The 25011-nt window shown below is 42.4% G+C and overlaps 1 protein-coding gene across 1 annotated transcript in view; it reads left to right on the top strand.

The window, feature by feature from the left end:
• Positions 1-25011, top strand: part of LOC132238105 (aldehyde oxidase 4-like) — a 73148-nt gene that overhangs the window by 7114 nt on the left and 41023 nt on the right. Inside the window, exons 3-15 of the mRNA XM_059702693.1 lie at positions 1348-1444; positions 2054-2162; positions 9384-9510; positions 10836-10897; positions 12584-12667; positions 13229-13309; positions 14379-14523; positions 14758-14850; positions 17422-17573; positions 18975-19068; positions 20040-20149; positions 22550-22734; positions 24156-24318. Coding sequence (XP_059558676.1) covers positions 1348-1444; positions 2054-2162; positions 9384-9510; positions 10836-10897; positions 12584-12667; positions 13229-13309; positions 14379-14523; positions 14758-14850; positions 17422-17573; positions 18975-19068; positions 20040-20149; positions 22550-22734; positions 24156-24318 — 1502 coding nt within the window. The remainder of the gene's footprint in view (positions 1-1347; positions 1445-2053; positions 2163-9383; positions 9511-10835; positions 10898-12583; positions 12668-13228; positions 13310-14378; positions 14524-14757; positions 14851-17421; positions 17574-18974; positions 19069-20039; positions 20150-22549; positions 22735-24155; positions 24319-25011) is intronic.

Here is a 25011-nt window from a genome sequence, read left to right on the forward strand (position 1 = left end):
TAGAAGAAAATCATACAATAATTAATAAATAATGATACAAGAATAAACTCTGTGTTTCATGTATTCACCACTATAGGCCTACTTTTGCCCACCCCCTGTTTTTCACCTGGCAACCTACTTAATGATGAGCTTTAGGATGAACTGACAACATATGGAAGGAACTGTTTGAGGCAGGCACCTCTGGTGGGGGTGGAAGAAGGAAGCATCAAACTAGCTGTTTGGTGACCGAAGGACAAAGCAGCTGGTTGCACCAACTTTTTGCTTTTTCACTCAAGGCAATGTTAACACATGCATCACAAAGCTGTTTCACTCCAGGGGTGTACTGACCCAGCCCAGAATTACATCTCTTTGTGCAGCCGCCTCTAAGATGAAGTTAGTCTCTACCTCTACCCAAGTCATTTATGATCTCCACCCATGAAATCCTTCTTAAACCTCAACCAGAAAAGGTCCCAAGCCAATTCTAGCAGATTCTTACAGAACATAACGCAGGGGGGTTATGTAAGTTATTTGTTCTCCCTCTGTGGAAATATGCAAATGTTTGACAGAGGAAAAGTACACAGTGGTTGTTGACATGACTAGCTCAGGAACCATGGTTATTAAATTAATAGTTCCTCATCCTTAAGAAGGTAAAAGCATTGCATTGCTGAGTCAGAGAAAGGCAAGTTTCCCAGGGGGATTTTTCTAAGTTTTGCATACACACCACCTCCACAGCAATAACGTAACCTGAGTCCAGAGTCCATTGTCCACAACTCTGTATTTAACAGGCTTTTCCCTTCCTCATTTGGACACACACCCTGATCTAACAGGCACGAGGCTCTCTGTAGCGTTCATGTATCCAGATGGTGTGCTGTAGAAATGGTACTGTGTTGAGTTGCAAAGTGTTGCCCTAGTCCCTTTGGGAGTGCCATCTTATTATCTTCCAAAATATGAAAAAATTTGCATTTAGAAATGCATTTGAGAAAGAAAGAAAACTCCTTCTCACCTTTATCAATGAGCTCCTTTACATGCAAAAGTGGAACTCTGAGCAAGGAACTCAAGAGAACATGTTACTTGTCGGCATCTGAGGAAAAGAGTGTAAAAAGCAAAGGGCCCCAGCCTGTGTGGCTCAGTGGTTGAGTGTTGACCCATGAACCAGGAGGTTACGGTTCCCAGTCAGTGCACATGCCGGGGTTTCAGGCTCAATCCCCCGTAGAGGGTGTGCAGGAGGATCAATGATTTTCTCTCATTGTTGACGCTTTTATCTCTCTCTCCCTCTCCCTTCCTCTCTCTGGAATCAAGAAAAACATACTTAAACAACAAAAGCAAGGGGGCCTGGGCCCCTCTTTTCCTTGACTCGCTTCTTTCCAGTCTGCCTCACAGGCACCAAGTACGGCTGTGGGAGTGGAGGCTGTGGCTCCTGCACTGTCATGGTGTCAAGATATGACCCCAAGACCAAGAAGATCCGGTATCCTTTGTGTTGGCCAGGGCCATGCTTGGGTACATCTGGGAAGGATGTGGAGCCTCCCACTTTGTTGTCCATATTCACTACTCTCCTCTCCCCAAGTGTCTATGGCACTCACACAGCTCTGGGCCTGCTCTCCCTGCAGCTTCCTAAGTTCCAGATCTTTCCCATGGACTTTCTTCCCATCAGATTATATTTAACCAGGCTAGTGTGCAACCAGAATATTTGTATTTTAAAAAGCTTTGCATGGCTGGGAATCATTGGGCTTAACTAACCCATGGTGGTTTATATAAGTCAATATGTCATCTTATGATCAGTAAAAAGTTTTTTTTCCCCTAGAATGAGGGGGGAAAATAGAGAATTGAGGGTCTCTGGGAGGCCCTACACAAAACGCTTCCTTATTCTATTTTTCCATTTCTTTTTAATATCCTACACCAGCCACATGTAGGTTCTTTCTTGAACACTTCCAGAAATTTATGGTTTTATATAGAGAGTTCTCTGTATTCTCATGGAAATACAGTTTTGTGATTCTCCTGGACCGACATTAGTCCCTGAATTATGTTACCCATCCCTATGATTCCCAGGTGTTCTCTTTACACAATTCTATCACAGTCATTATCCAGTTACCGCATGCCTGGTGCCCATCTGTTCTCTGTATGGGGTTGCTGTCACCACGGTAGAAGGTATAGGAAGCATCAAAACCAGGATTCACCCCGTGCAGGTAAGAGTGTACTCTGATTGGGACCAGGTATTGGTATAGGTACCCCACATAGTCCCATGTACTCTAAATAGGTCACCAACTGTGAAATCCTTTGTGTTTTTAAATTTGAACTTTGTTAGATTCCATGCTTCGTAGCTAGGGATCGTTTCAAAAATTGGTGTATAAACCAAGATTTCTTCATTAATTTTAATACATCTTACTTAGCTTCTCAGCCCCATCTTTGCCCTAAACTAAAACAAGGATAGTTCAGTCTTATGAGAAAAGAAAATGAGACAGAAAATCAGAAGATTATATAGAAGATAACTGGTTGTCTACCACATTCAAAATACTGAACTCTGAATGAGAGGCTAATTTGTGTACAAATACTCCCCACACTCACCAAATGTCTCAGGAGAAACTGAGCGGCCAGGTGGCAATAAAACACAGCTAAAATGACAACGTGTTTACTAAAGTTTACAGGACTTTTTGAAGAAATGGCAATGCTATTTTCATATAGTAGCATAGGAACTGCTGCAGAAGTTGTTTTAAAAGCAGTGTATAGAAAGAAAATTATAAATAGCCATATTTTCCCTTGACATTCTTTCCCTTCAGAAACTGTGCTTGGAGCATAGAGGCTAAGAGTGTCCTCTGACAGTTGTTACCATGGATGGGTATTTGGTTATAGTGCATGTCTTTCAACCATAATCTTAATGACTTTTTGATCTTATTAAGATCCTACCTCATACCTGACTCATCACCTTAACAGTCATGGAAGCACCTAATGCTGCAGCCTATCAGATTTCTTTCTCTCCAGTCATCTTTCAAAATCACACTTGACAATCAGTACTACATTAGTTTCAGGTGTAAAACATAGTGGTTTGGCATTAATATAACTTATGAAGTGATCCCCCTGGTAAGTCTGGTACCAGCTGGCACCATACAGTTATTATAATATTATTGACTATATTCCCTATGATGTATTTACATCCCCATGACCATTTTGTATCTGCCAGTTTGTACTTCTTAATTCCTTCCCCATTTTCACCCAGCCCCCCAAACCCCGCTCCCATCTGGCAACTATCAGTTTGTTCTCTGTATTCATGAGTTGGCTTCTGTTTTGTTTGTCTGTTTATTTTGTTCTTTAGATTTCACATAGAAGTGAGAACATATGGTATTTGTCTTTCTCTGTCTGACTTATTTCACTTAGCATAATACCCTCTACGTTCATCTGTTGTCCAAATGGTAAGATTGTATCTTTTTTAAGGCCAAGTAATATTCCACTGTACCATGGCCTTTTAAAAAAATTTTAAATCTTTTTTTTTTTATTATTGCTTAAAGTATTAAAAAGGGTATTACATATGTGTCCATTTTTTCCCCCCGCCCTAGACAGTCCCCTAGCCTCCCCTATCCCCCGGTGTCTTATGTCCATTGGTTATGCTTATATGCATGCATACAAGTCCTTTGGTTGATCTCTTACCCCCCTACCTCCTGCACCCCCACCCTCCCCGGCCTTCCCGTTGCAGTTTGACAATCTGTTTGAGGCAGCTCTGCCTCTGTATCTATTATTGTTCAAAAGTTTATAATGGTCTCTATTATCCATGAATGAGTGAGATCATGTGGTATTTTTCCTTCATTGACTGGCTTATTTCACTTAGCATAATACCCTCTATGTTCATCTGTTGTCCAAATGGTAATATTTTATCTTTTTTTAAGGCCAAGTAATATTCCACTGTACCATGGCCTTTTAAAAAAATTTTAAATCTTTATTGCTGAGATTATTACAGATGTCCCTCTTTCCCCCGCCCCCGCCCCCTCCACCTGGTTCCCATCTCCCACAGGCCTTCGCCATCCTCTTATCTGTGTCCATAGGTGATGCATATCTGCATATAAGATCTTTGTTTAATCACTTCCTACCCCCCAACTCCCCTTCCCTCTGAGAATCGTCAGTCTGTTCCATTTTCATGCCTCTGATTCTATTTTATTCACAAGTTTATTCTGTTCATTAGATTTCTTATTCGTTTATTTTGATTTTTAAATTCACTTGTTGATAGATATGTATTTGTTGTTCCTAATTTTTATCTTTACCTTTTTCTTCTTCTTCCTCTTCTTAAAGACTACCTAACAGCATTGCATATAATACTGGTTTGGTGGTGATGAACTCCTTTAGCTTTTTCTTGTCTGTGAAGCTCTTTATCTGACCTTCAATTTTAAATGATAGCTTTGCTGGATAAAGTAATCTTGGTTGTAGGTCCTTGCTATTCATCACTTTGAATATTTCTTGCCACTCCCTTCTGACCTGCATAGTTTCTGTTGTGAAATCAGCTGACAGTCATATGAACGTTCCCTTGTAGGTAACTAACTGCTTTTCTCTTGCTGCTTTTAAAATTCTCTCTTTGTCTTTAGCCCTTGGCATTTTAATGATGATGTGTCTTGGAGTGGTCCTCTTTGGGTTCTTCTTGTCTGGTACTCTCTGTGCTTCCTGGACTTGTAAGTTTATTTCTTTCACCAGGTAGGGGAAGTTTCCTGTCATTATTTCTTCAAGTAGGTTTTCAATATCTTGCTTTCTCTCTTCTTCTAGCACACCCATAATGTGAATGTTAGTATGCTTGAAGTTGTCCCAGAGGCTCCTTGCATTATCTTTATATCTTTGGATTCTTTTTGCTCTTCTTGTTGAGTGTTTTTTGCTTCCTTATATTTCAAATTGTTGGTTTGATTCTCAGACTCCTCTACTCTACTGTTGAATCCCTGTATATTATTCTTTATATCAGACAGTGTATGCTTAATTTCTGACTGGTCCTTTTCCTTTTTTCTTTTTTACTTAGCATATTAGACTTTTATTATATAGGATTTTTACTCCCTATGAGGATCCTTTCCCATTTTTTTTTTTTTTTTGGCATTCTCATTAAGATCCTTGAAAGTCTCACTAAGTCCATTGGCGGTTTCTAGAAGATTCTTGAATAACCTTATAACCATAGTTTTGAACTCTATATCCAGTAGTTTGTTTCTTCCATTTCTTTCATTTGTGACATCTTTCTTTGTCTCCACATTTTGGCTGTTTCCCTGTGTTTGTTTCTATGTATTGGGTAGAGCTGCTATGTCTCCTTGAGTTGGTAGAGTGACCTTGTGTAGCAAGTGTTATATAGGGCCCAGTGGCTCAGCCTCCCCGGCCACCTGAGCTGGGATATCTAGGTGCAGTTTCGTTGTAGTTGAGACTTGATTGCTGTTGGTGTCACTGGGAGGAATTGACCTCCAGGCCAATAGGCTGTGAGGATCAGCTGCAACTGCAGTGGGAGAGTTGCTGTTCAGGAGACACCCTTTGGAGCAGGACTTGCTGCAGTGGGGCTTTGGTGCTCACTGAATCTGCCCTTGAGTGTATTGCTTATGGGTGTGTAGAGCTGTAATCTGGTATAGGCTGACACTGACCACTGGGTACACTGGTTCTTGGGTCTCCAGGGAGGTGCAAAGTCAGCCACTGCCTAGGGCCACCCAGCAGGAGCTACAGAGAGATCTGCAGATTTCTTCTCTTTGTATCAGATTTGGAAGTGCCCAGACAAGGCCCAGCTGTAAAGCAAGGCAGGCTGGTGCTGGTGCCAGGTTTTGGGCCTTTTATTGATAGGTTTGGGGCTTCCTGACTCAGCTGCAGCTTGTTTGAGATTTTTAACAGAGCAAGGACAGGCCATTCATATATAAAAGCTGCTGCTTGCAGTTTGAGTGGGGTTGTAAATTGGATGAGGCAGGGTCTTAGGGAATCACCAGGGTGGAGCAAACAGAAATGGCTGCCAGTCAGTCCTGACTCAGAGGTCCTAGCACAGGAACAATGATCCCTGCAGCACCTCCATATGGGAGGAAGCCGTCCTGAGTTCCTGTCCTGATACCAGACAATCCAGTTCCTCCTGGTATGAGTCTGTGTTCCCCAGAGCCTCGCCCTGGTGCTGGAGCTCAGAGGAAGCAAGACCTTGTAAGTTCAGTTTGTGGTGCTGGCCTTTTAAGAGGATCAGCAGGGTCTCCAGCAGCCTCTGTGTCACTGAGCCCCAATCCGCACTGGTTTTTACAGCCTGTAATTTTTACTGCCTGTAGGAATTTCTCTTCCCAACTCTGGAATCCTGGGCTGGGGGACTGGTGTGGGGCTGGGACCCCTTGCTCCTCTGGGCGGCCTCTGAAGAGATGATTAAAAAAGTGGCCCACGTGGGTGCCAGACCAGCTCATTCTGCGCCTCTGCACCTCCTACCAGTCTCAGTGTGCTTTCTTCTTTACTTCTCTAGTTGTAGGACTTCCATTCATCCAGCTTTCCAGCGGTTCTGGATAATAGTTATTCTGTATTTTAGTTGTGATTTTGATGTGGTTGTGGGAGACGATGAGTTTAGGCATTTACCTAAGGCCACTATCTTCCTACTTTGCATATATTGATTCTGTACAATTTTTTATGCACTCGTTCATTGATGGACACTCACGTTGTTTCCATATCTTGACTATTGTAAATATTGCTGCAATGAACATAGGGCTGCATATATTTTTTTCAAATTAGCATGTCATGTTAACAAATACAGTCCTCATTTCAGTAATTGTATTTTTAACTGATTCTTTTTTTATGTTTTCTGATTGCCATTCTTATGTTTCTTATCTCTTTGTTGAAGTTCTCACTAAATTCATCCACTCTTCCCCTAAGTTCATAGGACATCCTTATAACCAGTGTTTTAAACTCTGCATCTGGTAGATTACTTGTCTCCATTTGTTGAGCTCTTTTTCTGAAGTTTTGTCCCATTCTTACATTGGGGACATTTTTCTTTGTTTCCCCAGCCATTTTGGCTGATTCTTTGTGTTTGTTTCTGTTTTAGGTGAATCTGTTACACCTCCTGGTCTTGGCAGAGTTAGGTGTCCTGTGGGTCCCAGCGAGGCATTCTCCTTCATCACCCGAGTGGGTTGTATGTGCCCTCCTATTATAGTTGAGCTTTCGTTGCTGTGGCAATGTCAGTGGGACAAACTGACCCCAAGTTAACTGGCTATGAGGAGTGTCTGTGACTATAGCAGACAAGCTGTTTTTCAGGGGCTGATTCCATGGAGTGGTTTTGCTTTAGCAAGATTCTAGTGCCTGCACTGGCCACCCTTTGGGTCTGTGGTTTGTGTAGCTAATTGGTTGGTGTTCCGGTGTGGTCTAAAACCAGGTATGATGGTTCTGGGACCTCTTGGGAGGAACTCTGGTGCAGACCAAGTCACTTGCTGTGCCTGGCCCAAGGCCACCAGGTAGAAGCTACAAAGTGATCTGCAGATGGTTGCCACCTGTGCTGGACCTGGAGGTGCCTGGGAAAGGCTAGGCTGCAAACCGAGGCCAGCTGCCACTTGTGCCAGAGGTATGAGGCATGCTGGGGCCAGATGCTACTTGTCTAGAGTTTGTGTATCTCTAAGAAATTTTAAGAAAGTCCACAGGGTAGGCCGAGACCTGTCACTTTAAAGAGGTTTCAGGCTTGTGCATAGTTGGGTAGGGCAGGTTCTTAGTAAATCACTAGGGTGGGGTGAACAGTGTTAGTCAAATTAATTGGAGACTCAGATTTGCCACTACCTGTACTAGCAGGCCAGGCAGGAGAAGGGCTGAACATAGGAACAATGGTGTCCACCAGATGGCTATGTGGGGGGAGAGCTCAACCAAGGAACAATGGTATGCACTCTGGGGTTTCTGTCCAAGAGAGAGCCACCCTTCCAGCCCTCACCTGAAGCTAGATGATTCAGGTGTCCTTAGGTCCCTGGCATTTTTCAAACTGCTGTCCCTTTGCAGGAACTTGGGGCAAATGTTTGTGGGTAAGTAAATCTGTGCTCAGGCACTTTAAGAGGATGTCTGGGTCTCCAGCCCTTCTCCGTCTCACTCAGACAGAAGCCCTGCTGATTTTCACAGCCAAGTATTTTAAGGACTCCTTTTCCTGGCAACTGGTGCTCTGGATATGAGGCTGGGATCCCTTGCTCCCTCCATAGCCAAGGTACCCCACCCTGTTCTTAACCATCATAGGTGGGTGTGGGATCAGCCTGTTTTGTGTCTTTGCCTCTCCTACCATCACTATGTGGCCTCTTCTTTAAATCCTTAGCTGTAGGAATTCCATTCAGCTAGTCTTCAGTGGTTTTCAGTGATGGTTGTTTTATAATTTGATTGTAATTTTGATGGGATCATGGGAGAAGCCAAGCACAGCATTTACCTACTCCACCATCTTGACCAGAGGTCTCTCTCAATATGCTAGATTTGTTCAGTAGTGCCCTGGAATAGCCTCATATTGGCTTGTGAGAGCTGATTGTTAAATTTTGGGGAATTTTGTGAGCCATTCTTTAAACACAGCCATTATTAACAATGAAACTATACAAACTTAAAATTAAATAAGTAATGACAAAAACAAAGTTAATAAATATCATCACTCATCATCTGCTAATTATTTTACTACATTTTACTGTTGTCTATGCCCTTAAGATTATTTGTCTACTATATCTACTGGGTGGAAATGCCATAGAATAGTATGCCACTACACATCTCTCCCCAGATCCACATTCAATGACATCACATTGGAAGCCTGACACCAGCCCAATTGGAAATATTTGCACAACTAAAATTGGTAGAAACTACAAATCAGGGCTTTTTTCCCCAGAAACCATGTTGTTAAGATTGACCACCACATTTACAGCCAGTTGATATGCCACATCTGAAACCACACAGCTGCATCTCCCTTTAGCTTTAGAACAATGTCTGTCCTTTTTTTTAATGGTTACATATGCCATTGTTGCATTAACATAATTATTTTTTTCAATTACACTTGATATTCAATAGTATATCAGTTTCAGGTGTACAGCATAGTGGTTAGACATTTATTTAACTTCCAAGGTTCCCCAAAGATGATGAAGTAAGTAAATGTTATGTTGACTTCTCCCCAATAAGTCTAGTACCCACCTAATGCCATATATAATTATTAAAATATTATCGAATATCTGTCCTTTAAGTTTAGCCATAGTTGAACTATGTGGCTTTCATCTCAGGGGGCATGCTGTTTGAAAAATGTTGAGCCAGTTGGTTGAGCACCATGCAAGAGACACATGGGACAAAGTCACACAGAGGAACCCAGAGTCAGGTCTCCCATCTACATCTTCATGGCATAGATTCTTGGTATAGAGTGGATGAAGTAAATTGTTATTTCTCACTCTCTTTTATTTCCTGTCTGGGATAAGGAAACCAAAGGCTTAGTGCATAAATAATGTACCCTTTCCTCCCAGGAAAGACTTGCCAAGTGTCATGGCACACAGTGTGGCTTCTGCAGCCCAGGGATGGCGATGTCCATCTACACGCTGCTGAGGAACCACCCAGAGCCGACCCCTGAGCAAATAATGGAAGCTCTTGGAGGTGAGCCTTCCTGGCCTTCTGCAGGCAAGACCTGAGATAGGAATTGGCCAAGTAACTAGAGAAGGAGGGCTCAGCCATGAAGAGAAGTTGTGGCACAGCTTTGGGCTTCCTCTTTACTACCTCTCTTTACCCAAGTCCTTTCCAGGCAGTGCTGCCTTCAATTTGTCATTCAAGAGGCCAAGAATTGGGGCTATATTGGTTTTATCACAAAACTTTCTCCCTTAATAGAGCCCGTTGTCCTTCTGCAAAGCCATTCAGATGGGCTGTTTATAACACTTTCAATAGAATCTTTTCTAAAAGTGGAAATCTGGGTAGTATGGAAGAACAAGATTTTGTTGTTTATTTTTAAATTAATCTGTTAGGATCATTCATGAATTCTACTTATATTAATTATACAAAGAGAGTAGGCTTTCAGATACTTTATAGTTTTATGTTCTGGTTGGGTTCATTATAAGATCAAAGAGGTCATAGATAGCAATTACTTATCATAATAAGCTTGGTGATGAATTCAATTTTCTATAACAAATAGCTGTCAAGTTTAAGTGAACAAACACAATTTTCTACAAAAAAAAAAAAGAGAGAGCATGTCATGTTATCAAATGTAGTCTTCTGTAACAAACATACCTAGTTTCAAAGTAACTGGTCACTAGTTCTTAGGAGAAAGCTGTAGGAGCAAATCTGTGAATATTATAAGAAAGGTCTTGGTCCCTTTCAATAAAAAGACCTAAACAGAAATTCAGTTTTATGATGAAAAGATGTAGACTAAAACAAAGTAAAAATTCAACATAAATTTTATGGTAACTGATACAGAAATATCCTCTAGTTACTAGAGTCTAGTAGTTTTCCTTGTCTCTCAACAACTTCTTTACTGAAAATTTTTCAGTTTCTCACTAAGTACTAAAACTTTGGCCTATGGTTTCAATTATAATTTTGACCAAACCTGAATAGATTTGAACAATTGATAATCTTTGTTCAATGAAATAACCCACACTAATGAAGTATGTAGAGTTTGGAAAAATCAGATATATTGTGGTTTTTCTTGCTCTTTTTTTTTAAAAAAAATATATACACAGTTTTATAGCAATGAATTATTTCCTCCCAGATTCTATGCCTGTAATTCACATAGCGGCCACTATGACACTATGTTGTAAAGTCTGGTACAAGATCTATTTTTGAAGAACATCTCTGTTCCAAAGAGCAATTTTGCTGGTTTCGGAAGCAAAACAGAATTTAATTACTATTATAACTTTCCACTGAAAACATGAAGTACAAATATGCAGTATATTTCTATATCATTTGCTAAACATTGATCTCTTCTTAATTAGGTAATTTGTGTCGCTGTACTGGATACCGACCAATTATAGAAAGTGGAAATACTTTCTGCGTGGTAAGTTAAAATAAAGAATATGTATAAAATTTTTTCAGCTGATTTAATTGTTTCTTAATCTATATTTCATTTTCTTCAATAGAGTTTGCGTCTATTGAAAAGCAAAATTATTAAAAGCTCAGTATATCCTCTATGCCATGTATGTAAGTTTTGAAGGAACATGTATGAAAGAGAATTAATGAACAGGAAGGGAAGACACTGAGGAGGCTTAAGAAGACTAAGCCTGGAAAGACATGATGATTGCATGGAGTTGTAGTAACTGACCAGCGCAGTATCCTATGATCCTAAAGAGGAGACATACTTCTGACGAGGTCTCAGGGAGGTGTTTTTCCAGCACCCATTTTTTATGGCAAAAATTAAGTATATAAAGTTTTGATTGACCAAAACAACTCAAGGTATACAAGTTAATTCCAAATTACAAATATTTTTTTTAAAAAAAAACTACTTTTAGGCCAGTAATGAAGAATTCAAAAAGCTTTTACAAACTACAGCCTAGCTTATTTTAAATCCTGAGTAAAGTACTATTTAAGTTGAACCATATCAATTGCCAATATTCCACCATTCTTGACCCATGAAAACAACTTCATATGATTCAACCCAATGCTATGTAACTATTTTCCTGGAGATGAAATCTATAGAAAGATAGGCATTTTGTTTCACTCATTCTGGGTCCCCACATTCATACATTTACAGAGAGTTCCTTTATTGTGCATAGCGTTGTCACAAAATCCAAATCCCTTCTTAACTCTGTAGGAAATTACCTTATTCAAGTCCTCCCCAGAGACTTGAGTGAAAATATAAGCCACCACTTTAGCTCTTCCTAGTGTCAAAAACTGTGCGCACCTATTGCATATTTAATCTAACAAACCTCTTTGGAACATGTTTTATTTTTCCAAACTTAACAATCTCAACCCAGCTAGCATGTGCTAAAGCAGGAGCTAGAACCCAGGTCTCCTTGTCTCCATGTATGAAGGCAAACTAGTGGCCTGTGAACAGCCACAGATGCAGGCCGTGTCTGTACATGACAAGGGCAGACAGGAATGCAATGATTCACCTGAGAGCTGCAGTCCCTGACCAGTGGACTCAGGCCCAAGACACTCGTTTGGGTCTACAGGAAAGGTCCTGAAAATTAAGCTCAAATGGTCTGGGACTTAAATTATCCAAATAATTCAGAATAGCTACACTAACATGCAGATAAACTCAGGTGTTCCATTTCTTTAGATGTGTGTGTAGCAGGTCTTCAAGGCAGTCTGCCTTCCCATGAGTTCATTAAAGATCCACGCTGTCTGACCCTTACAAGGAAAAAGAGCCTTTTTGTTTTGTTTTGTTTTGTTTTGTTTTGTTTTGTTTTAAGTTACCACCTTACAGCTACACTCCATTTACCCTGCTTTTAGTGGGAAGCCTAAATTGCTGACCAAGCATTCCTCTAACTCTCTCCATCCTCTCCTGAGACTTGAGTGAGACCATTAACAAGACCCTATCATGAGCGTGGTGCGCGTTCCTGCCATTTATCTAGCTGTTCAGTCAATGAATACCTTGTTCCCCACCCCAGCCCATTACAGAGTCCTAGAGGGCAAGGACACACTCTATGACCTCCTCCTGTGGGGCCTGGGCACTGCCTGGTACTCGGGTTAGAATTTAAAGAATCAACCAATGATTTTGTTTTAAACTGCGTTCCTTCCGAAGGCATCATCTATTTGTCAGATGAAAGGATCGGGAAAATGTTGCATGGATCAAGAAGAAGGGTCTTTTGTGAGTCGGCAGGAAAAGGTAAGTATCTGGTGTTCCGCTGCAGTTGGATTTGACTGAAAAATACCCACGTAAATCCAAATGTACTCACGTTATCTACTCTTTTCAGTGAATTCAGGGCGTAAACAGCCTTCAAAAGTCCCCCTAATGGGCAGGCCCCTGACTTTCATGGGGCCAGTCACCACAAAAGGCTGTCCTCTGTCAAAACCATTGCAACTTTCTGTGCTAATCTGGGTTTACCGACCCTCTCACCCCTAATCAGACGACGTAAGCCGTGGTGCATCTTTATGCTCATGGCAAATACGTATCAGCAAATAACACGTGAGACCTAGCCAGAAGCTTAAAACCCAACTCCTGACACCAAAGAGCCAGCCCGGAGCTCAGTTAAGCTGCCAGGGGCAGCATCATGGTCTTCTGAAGGTGGGAGAATCCTACTGGGAGCACCCTGGGATCTGGCACCCACCTTTAGTGTCTGAGGTGTCAGAGGGTCAGGCCCTAACTCTGAAGTCCCACAGTTAGAGACTTCTATGCATCTCCCAGTAACTCTGAAGCTCCACTTGCATTTTGTTTTGTTTTGTCGAGATATGTACCAAACTGTATAATGAAGACGAATTCCAGCCCTTGGATCCATCCCAGGAACCTATATTCCCTCCCGAACTGATAGTAAGACACTTTACTTTTTTTATTTCATTACATAATGTGCTATAGTAAGCCTCTTTGTATTATCCTGTGGAATTACCGAGCTTTAGAAAGTAGAAGCTGGAACTGTGTCCACTATAATAACCCCTTTCCAGGAATTTGTTCAGCTCCACTGTAAATAATTTGAAGCAGATAGTTTAGAGGCGTGGGGCTGCCAGGACCTCAGAGATGCTTTGGTCCCACCCCCTTCTTTGAAGGGTCTGAGCTCAGAGCTTGTAGGTGACGTACCCAATGTCACACAGCTACTCTGTGAGATACGTTTAAGGCATTTTGTAAAACCGGTCCAGTAAAATTCAAATGATACTTATTATGATGGAATTAAGTTATTCTTACAGTTAACCTCTGTGATTTCAACTCAGGTGGGAGAGAGAGCGAAATATATAAACAGTGTGATAGGCCCATCATTCTACTCCACAACTGTGCCCTGGAGAGAGCATGAGATGAGGGATATGATTCTACCGGCTTCTCAGAGTCTCAGTCCCTGCACACCCCTCAGAGTGTGAGAACTTGGACACGCCTCGTATTTAAACATTATATGCACACATATTGATATAGATATACACATGTGCATATATACATTATAACAACATCCACATACACTATACCTGGTGGATGATTTAAGGGATGTTTTTCAAGGATAACTTTGCCTATAAGCAATTTTTATCCTACAAAAAAACCCTAATCCCAAAGATGAGGCCCCCCTGAGTCACTCTTGGGACAGAACTAGAGTGAGAAGCCGGGCCCTTTAGACACTCATCATACCATGCGGCCTCCTCTTCACAGAGTCTGCTCTACTCTATATGCAGGCATTGACGGACAGATACCTATTATGATGTTTAATGCAGTGGTGCCCACACAAAACTTATAAATCTGGTCTCAAACAAAGCCACCCTTTCCTGTTCCCTAGAAGTTAGGTCTCATCAGAAAACTAAAATGGCCAGCGGGCCATTTGGTCACCCAGGACAGTGTATATACTCATGGCATGCAGCCCAACAACCTTACCTGAAAGCCTGTGGGCTTTGCTTCTCTGCAGAGGATGGCAGAAGATCCAAGCAAGAGAAGGCTGATGTTTCAAGGGGAAAGGACCACCTGGATTACCCCTGTGGCCCTGAACGACCTCCTGGAGCTGAAAGCCAAGTACCCCAAGGCCCCCCTTGTCATGGGGAACACTGCAGTGGGTGGGTGTTTTCAAGTCTGTTCTTTAGGTAACCCAAACACTGTGTCTCTCTTTAAACTCCTCATAAATGCAATTCATCTTTACTAGTGGATGCCTCTGCCTTTAGAATGCTTTGTTGCTTTCTTTTGCAAATGTCTTTTTTGTCACCATTTTCCCTCTTGATTTTCTGTAAGCAACATCTATTAGCACTCATTGTCTTCCTTTCTTAATTGCTTTAAATGCTTTTCTCCTTGAGGACCCGGCATTAAATTCAAAGATGAATTCCATCCAGTTTTCATATCTCCATTTGGGCTTCCAGAACTGCATTTTGTGGACAGTACGGACAATGGTATGCACCTTCTTTTTCAAATAATATGTAATGATTGGCTGTTGGTGGACTGTTCATTATATACAATGGGCTGATTTGAGCACTTCATAGAATATCTGACCTCATTTGTTCATTCAAAAAATGTTTACTGAGCATCTACTCAGTGTTTTCCGTGAGCTTTTTCAAACTAACCCACTCCACTCAGCTGTGTCACTGAGGACTGCATTGTCAAGGGAGCCGTAATGGCGGGAGGATGGCACGTAGTTCAGCCAGGTATGGGAAGAGTCACTTAATAAGAAGACTTAAGACATTGGCTGGCCGGTAGGAAAGCATCTTCTAGACATCATTTTTTTTTCTTTCTTTTTTTCCCCCTTTACCCAAAGATGTGTTTTTATTTTATTTTTTAAATATTTTTATATGTTTTTATTTATTTCAGAGAGAGAAAGGGAGAGGGAGATACAGAAACATCAATGAGACAGGATCATTAATTAGCTGCCTCCTGCATGCCCCCTACTGGGGATCGAGCCTGCAACCCAAGCATGTGAATCAAACCGTGATCTCCTGGTTCATAGATCGACACAACCCTGAGCCACACTGCTGGGCTGTTTTCATTTATTTTAGAGAGAGAGAGAGAGAAACACAGGCCTGGACAGGGAATCTAACCCAAAACTTAGCTATGTGCCCTGACCAGGATTCAAACCCACAACCTGTTGGTGTACAGGACAATGCTCCTAACCCATGGTCAGCAAACTGCAGCTCACGAGCCACATGCGGCTCTTTGGCCCCTTGAGTCTGGCTCTTCCACAAAATACCACATGCGCACATACAGTGCAATTGAAACTTCGTGGCCCATGCGCAGAAGTCGGTATTTTGTGGAAGAGCCAGTATTTTGTGGAAGAGCCACACTCAAGGGGCCAAAGAGCCGCACGTGGCTCACGAGCCGCAGTTTGCCGACCACTGCTAACCAACTGAGCTCGCTAGACATTACTTTCTGATTCACAAATTTGTTTAAGGCTCATCTACACCCACACACACACACTCACAAACTAGACTACAAAATGTGAACGTTTAGCTGTGAACAATAACCTTATTTATTTTACGTTCTTTTAACAATTTAGCAAGTGCTTTCATATCTCATTTCTCTTTATCCTCACGACAGCCCTGGGAGGTACACATAGCAGGCAGCCTTGGTATCTCTGTTCTCCTAAAGGATTTGTAGAGTTAAAGGCTGAAATAACTTCCCAACTTTGCACAGCTATCAATCGGTTAAGTTGGGACTAGATCCCATCTCTTCTTACTTTTAGTCAAGTATTCCTTTGCATGATGCACCAAATAAGGCTATCTGAGGAACATATCCCACCGTCCACTACCAAAACTCAGCATCTGAATGGAGAACAGGCTACAGGAGCTAAAAATGCTACATAAAATAGGGTTCTCCCCAGTGAGTAAACAGCAATCAAACGGAAAATTGACCGCTTCCCTTCTGACCTGCTAATCTGAAGTCAGTCTGCCCAGTAATTCTTTTCACCTCTTACACTCCCAGGAAGAGGTGGAGCAGGGGGAAGCCAGGCTGGTGCGGGGGAAGGGGGGAGTTTGGAAGGAAGATTATGGAAGTACTTGGTGAGGGGGGGGCGGGTAAGGGTTGGGGAGGTAGAGCCTACAGAATCAAAGCCAATGTTTCTCAATCTCTTTATTGCTGCGTTTCAGAGGGGCAATAGAAAATTTTTCTCTAATCATCTCTCCATGAAATTTTAAAACCACAGACAATGTATCTTTTTATGTACAGTATGTATATCAGAGCTTTATACATAAAAAGGAAAAGGTTTTTTTCACCTCCTTGGGGGCAGTATTGCCCCCCTTAAGAATACCTCCTACTGGTTTGGCTCAGTGGATAGAGCATCAGCCTGTGGACTCAAGGGTCCCAGGTTCGATCCTGGTCAAGGGCATGTACCTTGGTTGCGGGCACATCCTCAGTAGGGAGTGTGCAGGAGGCAGCTGAAAAGATGTTTCTCTCTCATTGATGTTTCTAACTCTCTATCCCTCCCCCTTCCTCTCTGTAAAAAAAATCAATAAAATATATATTTTTTAAAAGAATACATAAACTAGATGACATCACTACTCAAAGCATCCCCTGTGAGTTCACCTGCAGGAAACCGACCTGAGGCACAGGAAGGTGTCTATTCTCATTCTGACAAGGGAACAGTAGGAAGCAACGGCTCTGGAAGGAAGGCAAGCGGGCAACGTGAACATGCACTTGCTGAGCTTTTAAGAACCTTATAAAATCTTGGCTACAGATCTTATATTTGATCAATACATTCCGGAAAAGACAAAATTAGAAATAAACTAATAAATTTCAAATATCTGCGGTTGATGTGTATTCGCGTATATGGCATATATGACTGTACACGTGACTGAGAAAAAAAATTTGGTACCTAATATCTGGGAATAATGCAAATTGCCAGAAATGAGCTTCATCTTTGGTTCCTGTCATTCTCAGTTAATGAGAAAAGGGAAGATCTATTTGAAAGGTGGCTTCCATGCAGCCCAGGTGTCTTTTTCCTTTAAGGTTTCATGCCAGTGTTTTACTTTCAGGGGTGACAATCGGGGCAGGCTACAGCCTCGCCCAGCTGAATGATGCCTTAGCTTTTATTGTTTCGGAGCAACCAAAGGAGAAGACTAAGACCTACCGTGCCCTCCGGACGCACCTGAGGACGCTTGCCGGAGTCCAGATCAGGAGTATGGCGGTAGGTTCTCTAGTGTCATAGGAAATGGGCCATAGGTACAGTCAGCCATACAGTTTTGTTCAGTTGAGCAAACATCACTCTGAAGTGGAAACCAAACAAGTCAGTGTTGAATAAATCTCTGCAACATGAGTGTGAGTGTGTGTGTATGTATGTGCACGCAGGTGCGTGCGCCCAAAGTGAGAGGGCTCACATTGTGTGCATGTGTGTGCCCAGAGTGAGAAGCAGCATATTATGTAACAAGATTATGCTCCTGGAATGTGAAGGGGCCCAAATTCTAATCTCAGCCTGTCACCTGTGAGTGGCATGATCCTGGAGAAACCACTTTAAGCCACTGTTTCTCCATTGTAAAAATTAAGCCCGGCCAGCATGGCTCAGTGGTTGAGCGCCAACCTATGAACCAGGAGGTCACAGTTCGATTCCTGGTCAGAGCACATGCCCGGGTTTCGGACTTGATCCCCAGTAAGGGGGCATGCAGATGGCAGCTGATCAATGATTCTCTCTCATCATTGATGTTTCTATCCCTCTCTCCCTCTCCCTTCCTCTCTGAACTTAAAAGTAAAAATTAAGATTCAACCCAATGGACTGTCTCTAAGATCCTGTCTGGTTCTAACAGTCTGTGAAAGGTGTCTTACCCAAGGTTTAGTAAACAAGAGCCTGCCTTTCTGAAATACTCTTTTATGGATGGTTCTCCTCTTAGAGCTTTGCGATGAGGTCAGTTTCCAAACATGTGTATCCCAAATGTCAATTCTTGGACATCCCCAGTTATCTAGTTTATTAAGGTTTCCAAATTATCTGAGATTTAAGAGAAAATTGGTTCAAACCACTGCCCATTCCACACATAGTGAGTAGTTCAGTGGGGCTGGGCGGGGGGCACATTTTCCTAGGTGTCTCTGGCTCTTTCTGTTGATTCTCAAAATCCACCATATGTTTTCACCTTGGGCATCTTCTATCCCTTTTTCTGGATCATGTTTTCCTCTCATCATCTTCCTTCTTAGCTCCCTTCAAATGTCCTCCTTATTGACAGTTTGGGCACAGCAGCACCGCAAACATTTAGAAAATGAGTTCCATTTCCCGGTTCTTTAGAGTTTCCTCGGGCTGCAGTCTCCATCTTCCCCTGTGTTACAGAACACTCACTCTAGGGCCAGTTCTCAAAGACAGCTGGCTCCTCGTTACACATGGGAAAGGCTTATTTTCTCAGGCAATGAGTCTGAATGGAGTCAGGGGTCGGACCCTTCCCCGTACATTGTCCGAATCTACTTCACTGCCCCAAAGCTCTGCCAGATCTTTCTATGAAGCAAAGAAGAGAATTAAAAGCTTACACAAGATCCCTGCATGCATAATTGCTTATCTGTTAAATAGCTAAGAGTAGCTAAAAAAGAAGTGTCTCCTTTATTTATTTAGACTTTAGGAGGACATGTGGTGAGCAGGCCGGATTTTTCTGACCTAAATCCAATTTTAGCAGCAGGAAATGCTACCATCAATCTGATATCAAAAGGTAAGAGACCAATTTTTAAGCATTCTGTTTTATAATTATCAATGTCAGGTAGCTCCTTCCATGAACTATGACCTGGGAACCCAAGTATATCCAACTTAGACTTAACAAATACATATAGGTGATAGCTACATTCCCTCAAACATAAGGATGAAGCTGAGATCAATTATCCTGTTCTCTAGATATTCTGTATCTCATAGATAAGTTACTGCACCAGATAATTTTTCTTAACTATTTGGTCACATTCATCACAGTCCAGAAGCAGTTATCAAAAAATGTCTGAGGTGCATCTCTGTGGTTTCAACGTTTTATGGCATATTCGATTTCAGAGTTTCATAAAGGTGGAATTTTTCTTCTAGGACTTTTCATTTTAAACAAAATCAACTTTGTGGGGCACATGACTCATTACTTCTCTCTTTATTCACAACCGGTTTAATCCTTGCCAAGGGAAAATGATTGTACTTAAGGAAATACAAGCAGTGCATATTATTCATAGAACTATTGTTGTGTCCCTGTCTTTGATTAAAATCACATTTAAAAAATATGGTGGATCAAATAAGAAAGCAGGGCAAACTGCTTAAAGAAAAGAAGCTATATCTGAGGCACCCCACCTCTGCCACTAGTCCCGCCTCCAGCACTTTGGACAGGTCATCTAACCTCTCCGGACCTCTGGACCTCAGGTTTCCCATGTGTGAAATACATTCTCCCCATTTCCCATTTGTGAAACTGGGTTGTTTCTCTATAGCCTTTCAGCTTATCTGGCCCAACCCTTTCATTCCAACAATGAGGAACCAGAGCCCCAAAGGTTCTGCGACTTCCCTAAGGAGACACAGCGTGGAACCTGGAGCTAGAACCCACATTGTCTGGCCCCCAGCCTGCACTCTCTCTCTTTCACCCGATACATCACCTCTGCCCCTGGCTGGATATTCTCCAATTGAATATGTGCATTCTAATCAAGGTCATCTCTCTGATAGAAGGAGAACGGCAGATTCCTTTAGACGGCCATTTCCTTGAGAGAGCGCCTGAAGCTGACCTTAAGTCCGAAGAGATTGTGTTATCTGTTTATATTCCCCACTCTACACAGGTAAGCACTCCTGACCAGCTGCCCACCCAGGGGCACCCTGCTCACCCTGAACCCTGTGCAGGAGCCACAGACAGACTCCCAGGGATGGTGCCATCTCCTTTCCCAACCAGCAGCTGCAGGGAGACGATTGGGCTGCGCTCAGGAAGGGCCAGATTCTCCATGACCATTTCATGTGCTTTCCTATCAGGCCCATCTTGAGCTTTTGTGGACCTTAGACATTTTTGCCTTCATGGGTCTCAGTTCATAAAAAATCAAATCAATGACCATCCTATATAATAAAAGGATAATACGCTAATTAGACTGGACGTCCTTCCGGACGAAGCAGGGGCTGCCAGGGAAGCCCGGGTCCCAGGTGCCAGAGGAAAGCTGGTGCCGGCAGCCGGGGGAAGGAAGGCCTACTCTTGCACGAATGCATTGGGCCTCTAGTGTTATTACAAAGATGAATATAACCCAGTGTTATATATTCATTGTTACTATATTCATTTTTTTCTTTTGTTTTTAAAAGAAATTAAAAGAAAAACATATCTGTGGGCCTTCTCTCTGCAAATAGGAGAGCTTTTGTGTGAGCAGCTGAATTTTTGGTTTCAGATAAATATGCATTTTAGCCAAGACCGAGGCAAACTATCGCCAGTATCACCTCCCATAAGTTCCTGGTGAACTGAACGTTCATTACCATAAAATATTTCCAAGTCAACCAACATTTGTTAACCAAATACTTTAAATAAAATTTAAAGCCAGGCATGGGGCTAAATCCAGGAGGCACCACGCTGATGTATAAGACACAGTGTCCTGTCTTCCAAGGTCTGTAAATCTCAGAGGAAGGGCTTGAGATAGGAAACAGGATGTGAGTGGACAAAAAGCTGGGGTGGTTCCTGTGATGAGGAGAGTCCTCCCCTGTGTTGTTCAAAAGGGAAGGGAAGCATAGGTCAGTGGAGAGAAGAGGGTGGTCAATCCAGGTGAGAGAACAGCATGAGGATGGGGGTTGGGGTGAATGGCAGCTGGAGGAGCCCCATGAAATGAGACTGGATGGGAGCTGGGGCCCCATATCTATTGCTTCATCAGGAGTTGGTACATGTTCTAGCAGACAACCACCTCAGAAGACTTTCAAGCAAGGTAAAATCTTAGTGAAAGTGGTATTTTAAAAATATCAATCCACTGGAAAGATGGAGGGAAAATTGGTTGGAGGGTAGACTGAAAGATGAATGAATAGTTAGGAGGCTAATGCAACAATTCAGGTGGGAGAAGGTAATGAGGGTGGTGGCAGCAGGAATGGAAAGTCCCCCCTGTCAGCACAGTAGAGTAAATGTGACAAGTGTCTCCAGCACTTCCTTATTACCTTTGCTTTCCAAATCAAGAATGTTTTATCCTTGACAGGGTCCGTGGTAGTAGGGTTAGCTTCTCCCCCACCCCCACCAAGATACTGGCCACACAAAGAGATGTTCTCCCATTTTGTCACTCTAATATTTAACACTAATCATGAAATTTAACCTAAAATGACAAATTTAAACCTGAAAAACACTGGAAGCCATTTACTGCTGTGGTTTTCAAGCTTTTTTTTCTTTTTTTTTTAACAGTAGAATTCTTTCTGCAAATGAAATTTACATAGAACACCAAACTAGTTAAAAGTGAAGGTTTGGTAGTTTGCTGTGAGAGACACCCCACCTCTGGATCCTCCCCTCATCCCTTGAGGCACCATCTGATCAAACCCAACCTTCTCCTTTTAAAGAAAATTAAGACCCAAACAGTTTAAGTCATTTGCCCGAAGCCAAGTGAGGTGATTTGGAGTTGAAAGTAGATCAGCTTAGTCTCTGAAGCCAGATGGCTTGGGTTTGAACCCCAGCTCTGCCACTTACTGTGTGACCTTGTGTAAGTTACTTAACCTCTCAGTTTCCTCATCAGTACATTGGAAATGAGTACAGTCACTGTGAGCATTAAATATTACCATACTAGTAGGTAAAACACACGGGCCAGTGCTCACATACCGTCAGCTCAACAGTTAACAACAGTGAGAATTCCAGTCCATTAGCAGGGTCCTTTTCATTATTAATAATCACCTAAATGCCCTGCTTGTCACACAGTAGAGACAAGCACGAACCTTTCTGAGTGTTTTCTTTTTCTGCCGTGTTCGGCTAACCGTGGCTCGTGAGCCACATGCGGCTCTTTGGCTCCTTGAGTGTGGCTCTTCCACAAAATACCACGTACGGGCGCGCACGTACAGTGCGATTGAAACTTTGTGGCCCATGTGCAGAAGTCAGTATTTTGTGGAAGACCCGGTATTTTATGGAAGAGCCACACTCAAGGGGCCAAAGAGCCGCATGTGGCTCGCAAGCCGCGGTTTGCCGAGCCGCAGTTTGCCGACCACTAGATTAAGGTATTACATATGTGTCCTTATTCCTCCAGTGGCAATTTGTGTCAGGACTGCGGCTGGCCCAACGCCAGGAGAATGCCTTTGCCATTGTCAATGCCGGGATGAGTGTGAAGTTTGAAGATGGCACAGACACAATCAAGGACCTTAAAATATTCTATGGGCGTGTTGGCCCCACTGTGGTCTCTGCAAACCAAACCTGCAAGCAGCTCATCGGGAGGTAGGTCACAGCATGTCCGGAACATAGAACCCAGGCCTTCCTATTTTACTGAAAGTAGCACTTGGAGATTTTTTTCTGATTATAAAATATAGCTATATATTCATTTAAAAAATTTAATTGCTGTCAAAAAAATAGGATAAGGAAAATGAAAGTCACCCCAAAACCAACATATTTCAAGGTACAGTAATTTTTGTTGTTGTTTCTGTAATAAGATTACTGCACAAATTAATAAAAGTAGATATAACCTTCAAATTTTCCCTTTTAATTAACCTACACAGTAAGTAAACATTTCCAATACTGTGTCCTAAGATATCTGAAAATTTCCTTAAACTACATAAAGAAGATGAAATATTCCAAAAGGTTAAATGGCCTTCCTCTTGTCACTCTCAATACAGAAAACAGATTGATGGCTGCACCAGGTTGGGGGTGGGGGTGGTGAAGGAGGGCACAAATGGAAGAAGGGAGTTGAAAAGTACAAACTTCCAGCTATAAAATGAATAATTCACGGGAATTTAATGTATAGCATGGTGACGATCCTATATAATAAAAGCCTAATATTCTAAGTGTCCGGTTGTCCGGTCAACCAATCAAAGCATAATATGCTAATGATATGCTAAGGCCACTCAACTGCTCCCTATGATGTACACTGGCCATCAGGGGGCAGACAGTCGACCGTCGCTATGATGTGCACTGATCACCAGGGGGCAGATAGTCATCTGGTTGACCAGTCACTATGACGTGCACTGGCCACCAGGGGGGAGATGCTCCAACCGCTAGATTAGCTTTCTGCTGGGGTCCAGCCGATTGGGACTGAGTGAGATGGGCCAGACGCACCTTGGAGCCTTCCCACAGTCCCTACCCAGCTGGCCAACTTCCCGAATCCCTCCCTGGCCCCAATCATGCACCAGAGGGGTCCCTCGCCCTGGCTTGCAGCCTCTTGCAATCCAGGACCCCTCGGGGGATGTCAGAGAGCCGGTTTCAGCCTGATCACACAGGCCAGGCCGAGGGACCCCACTGGTGCACGAATTCATGCACCCGGCCTCTAGTAGTTAATAATACTGTAATTTGTATTTAAACGTTGTTAAGAGAGTAGATCTTTAAAATTCTCATCACACTCTGGCCGGGTGGCTCGGTTGGTTGAAGCATCATCCCATACACCAAAAGGCTCTGGGCTCGATTCATACCTAGATTGAGGGTTCGATCCCCAGTTGGGGCACATTCAGGAGGCAACAGATCGATGTTTCTCCCTCACATCGATGTTTCTCTCACTGCATCAGATTCTAAATGAAGCAGGTGAAATATTTAAGGATATTTTGTGTCGACTTCAAAGATGGATACAGATTGCTCCCCATCTTCCCTTGTTCTACCAGTTTAGTATGTCTTCGCCTCATCTGTGGAATGTTTGCATTCTTCCCTACTAGGCAATGGGATGACCACATGCTGAGCGATGCGTGCCGATTGGTCCTGGATGAGATTTACATTCCGCCAGGAGCTGAGGGTGGCATGGTAGAATATAAGCGAACCCTCATGATCAGCTTACTCTTCAAATTCTACCTCAAAGTGAGGCGAGGACTGAATAAAATGGTAAACGACTTCTCTGAGTCTCTGGGCGCCTTGACATTCTGAGTGGGGGTCTGCACATGAAGGACTTCCCCTGCATGGTTTTGATATCCATCAAGGGCACTGAGTATGGGCCCTTCTCACTCTTCTTTGTTCCTCTCCTTCCCTTCTCCTTCACTACTGGGCTGAGAAGGGGAAAATCTTGGTAATCTATTTGCCCTATAATTTGTATAACAAATACTAATATGCATGCAAGTTGACCTGCTGTCACAAAGAACCTTCAGTAAGTAAAGCATAACGTCTTTCCCATTTTTTAAGGACAAAAAATTTTAATAACCCAACTTTAATATTTAGAAAATGTGAATAAGCCAGAAAAGAGGAAAAAGCATTTGTAATCCTATCACCATAGCTAGCCACTATTAATATTTTGGTATGTATCCTTCTAAAACCTTCTTTATGGATGTGTATGTATATATGCCACATATATACACCAATAGAACTGGTTGCTTATTTCACTTTGTAATATAAACATCTCTCAGTGTCATTAACTATTTTTCAGTGACATTATGACATAAGTTTACATGTCATGTTTATGGAAAGATGTACCATTATTTGGTCTATTCCTTATTTTTAGACAATTAGATTGTTTCTAAGTTTTATTAACTTTTTTTTCCTTTTCAAGCCTAGTTTAAAACAACTTCCACAGCAGTTTCTCAA

Source organism: Myotis daubentonii, chromosome 7 (genome assembly GCF_963259705.1).
Source record: "Myotis daubentonii chromosome 7, mMyoDau2.1, whole genome shotgun sequence".
NCBI lineage: Eukaryota > Metazoa > Chordata > Mammalia > Chiroptera > Vespertilionidae > Myotis > Myotis daubentonii.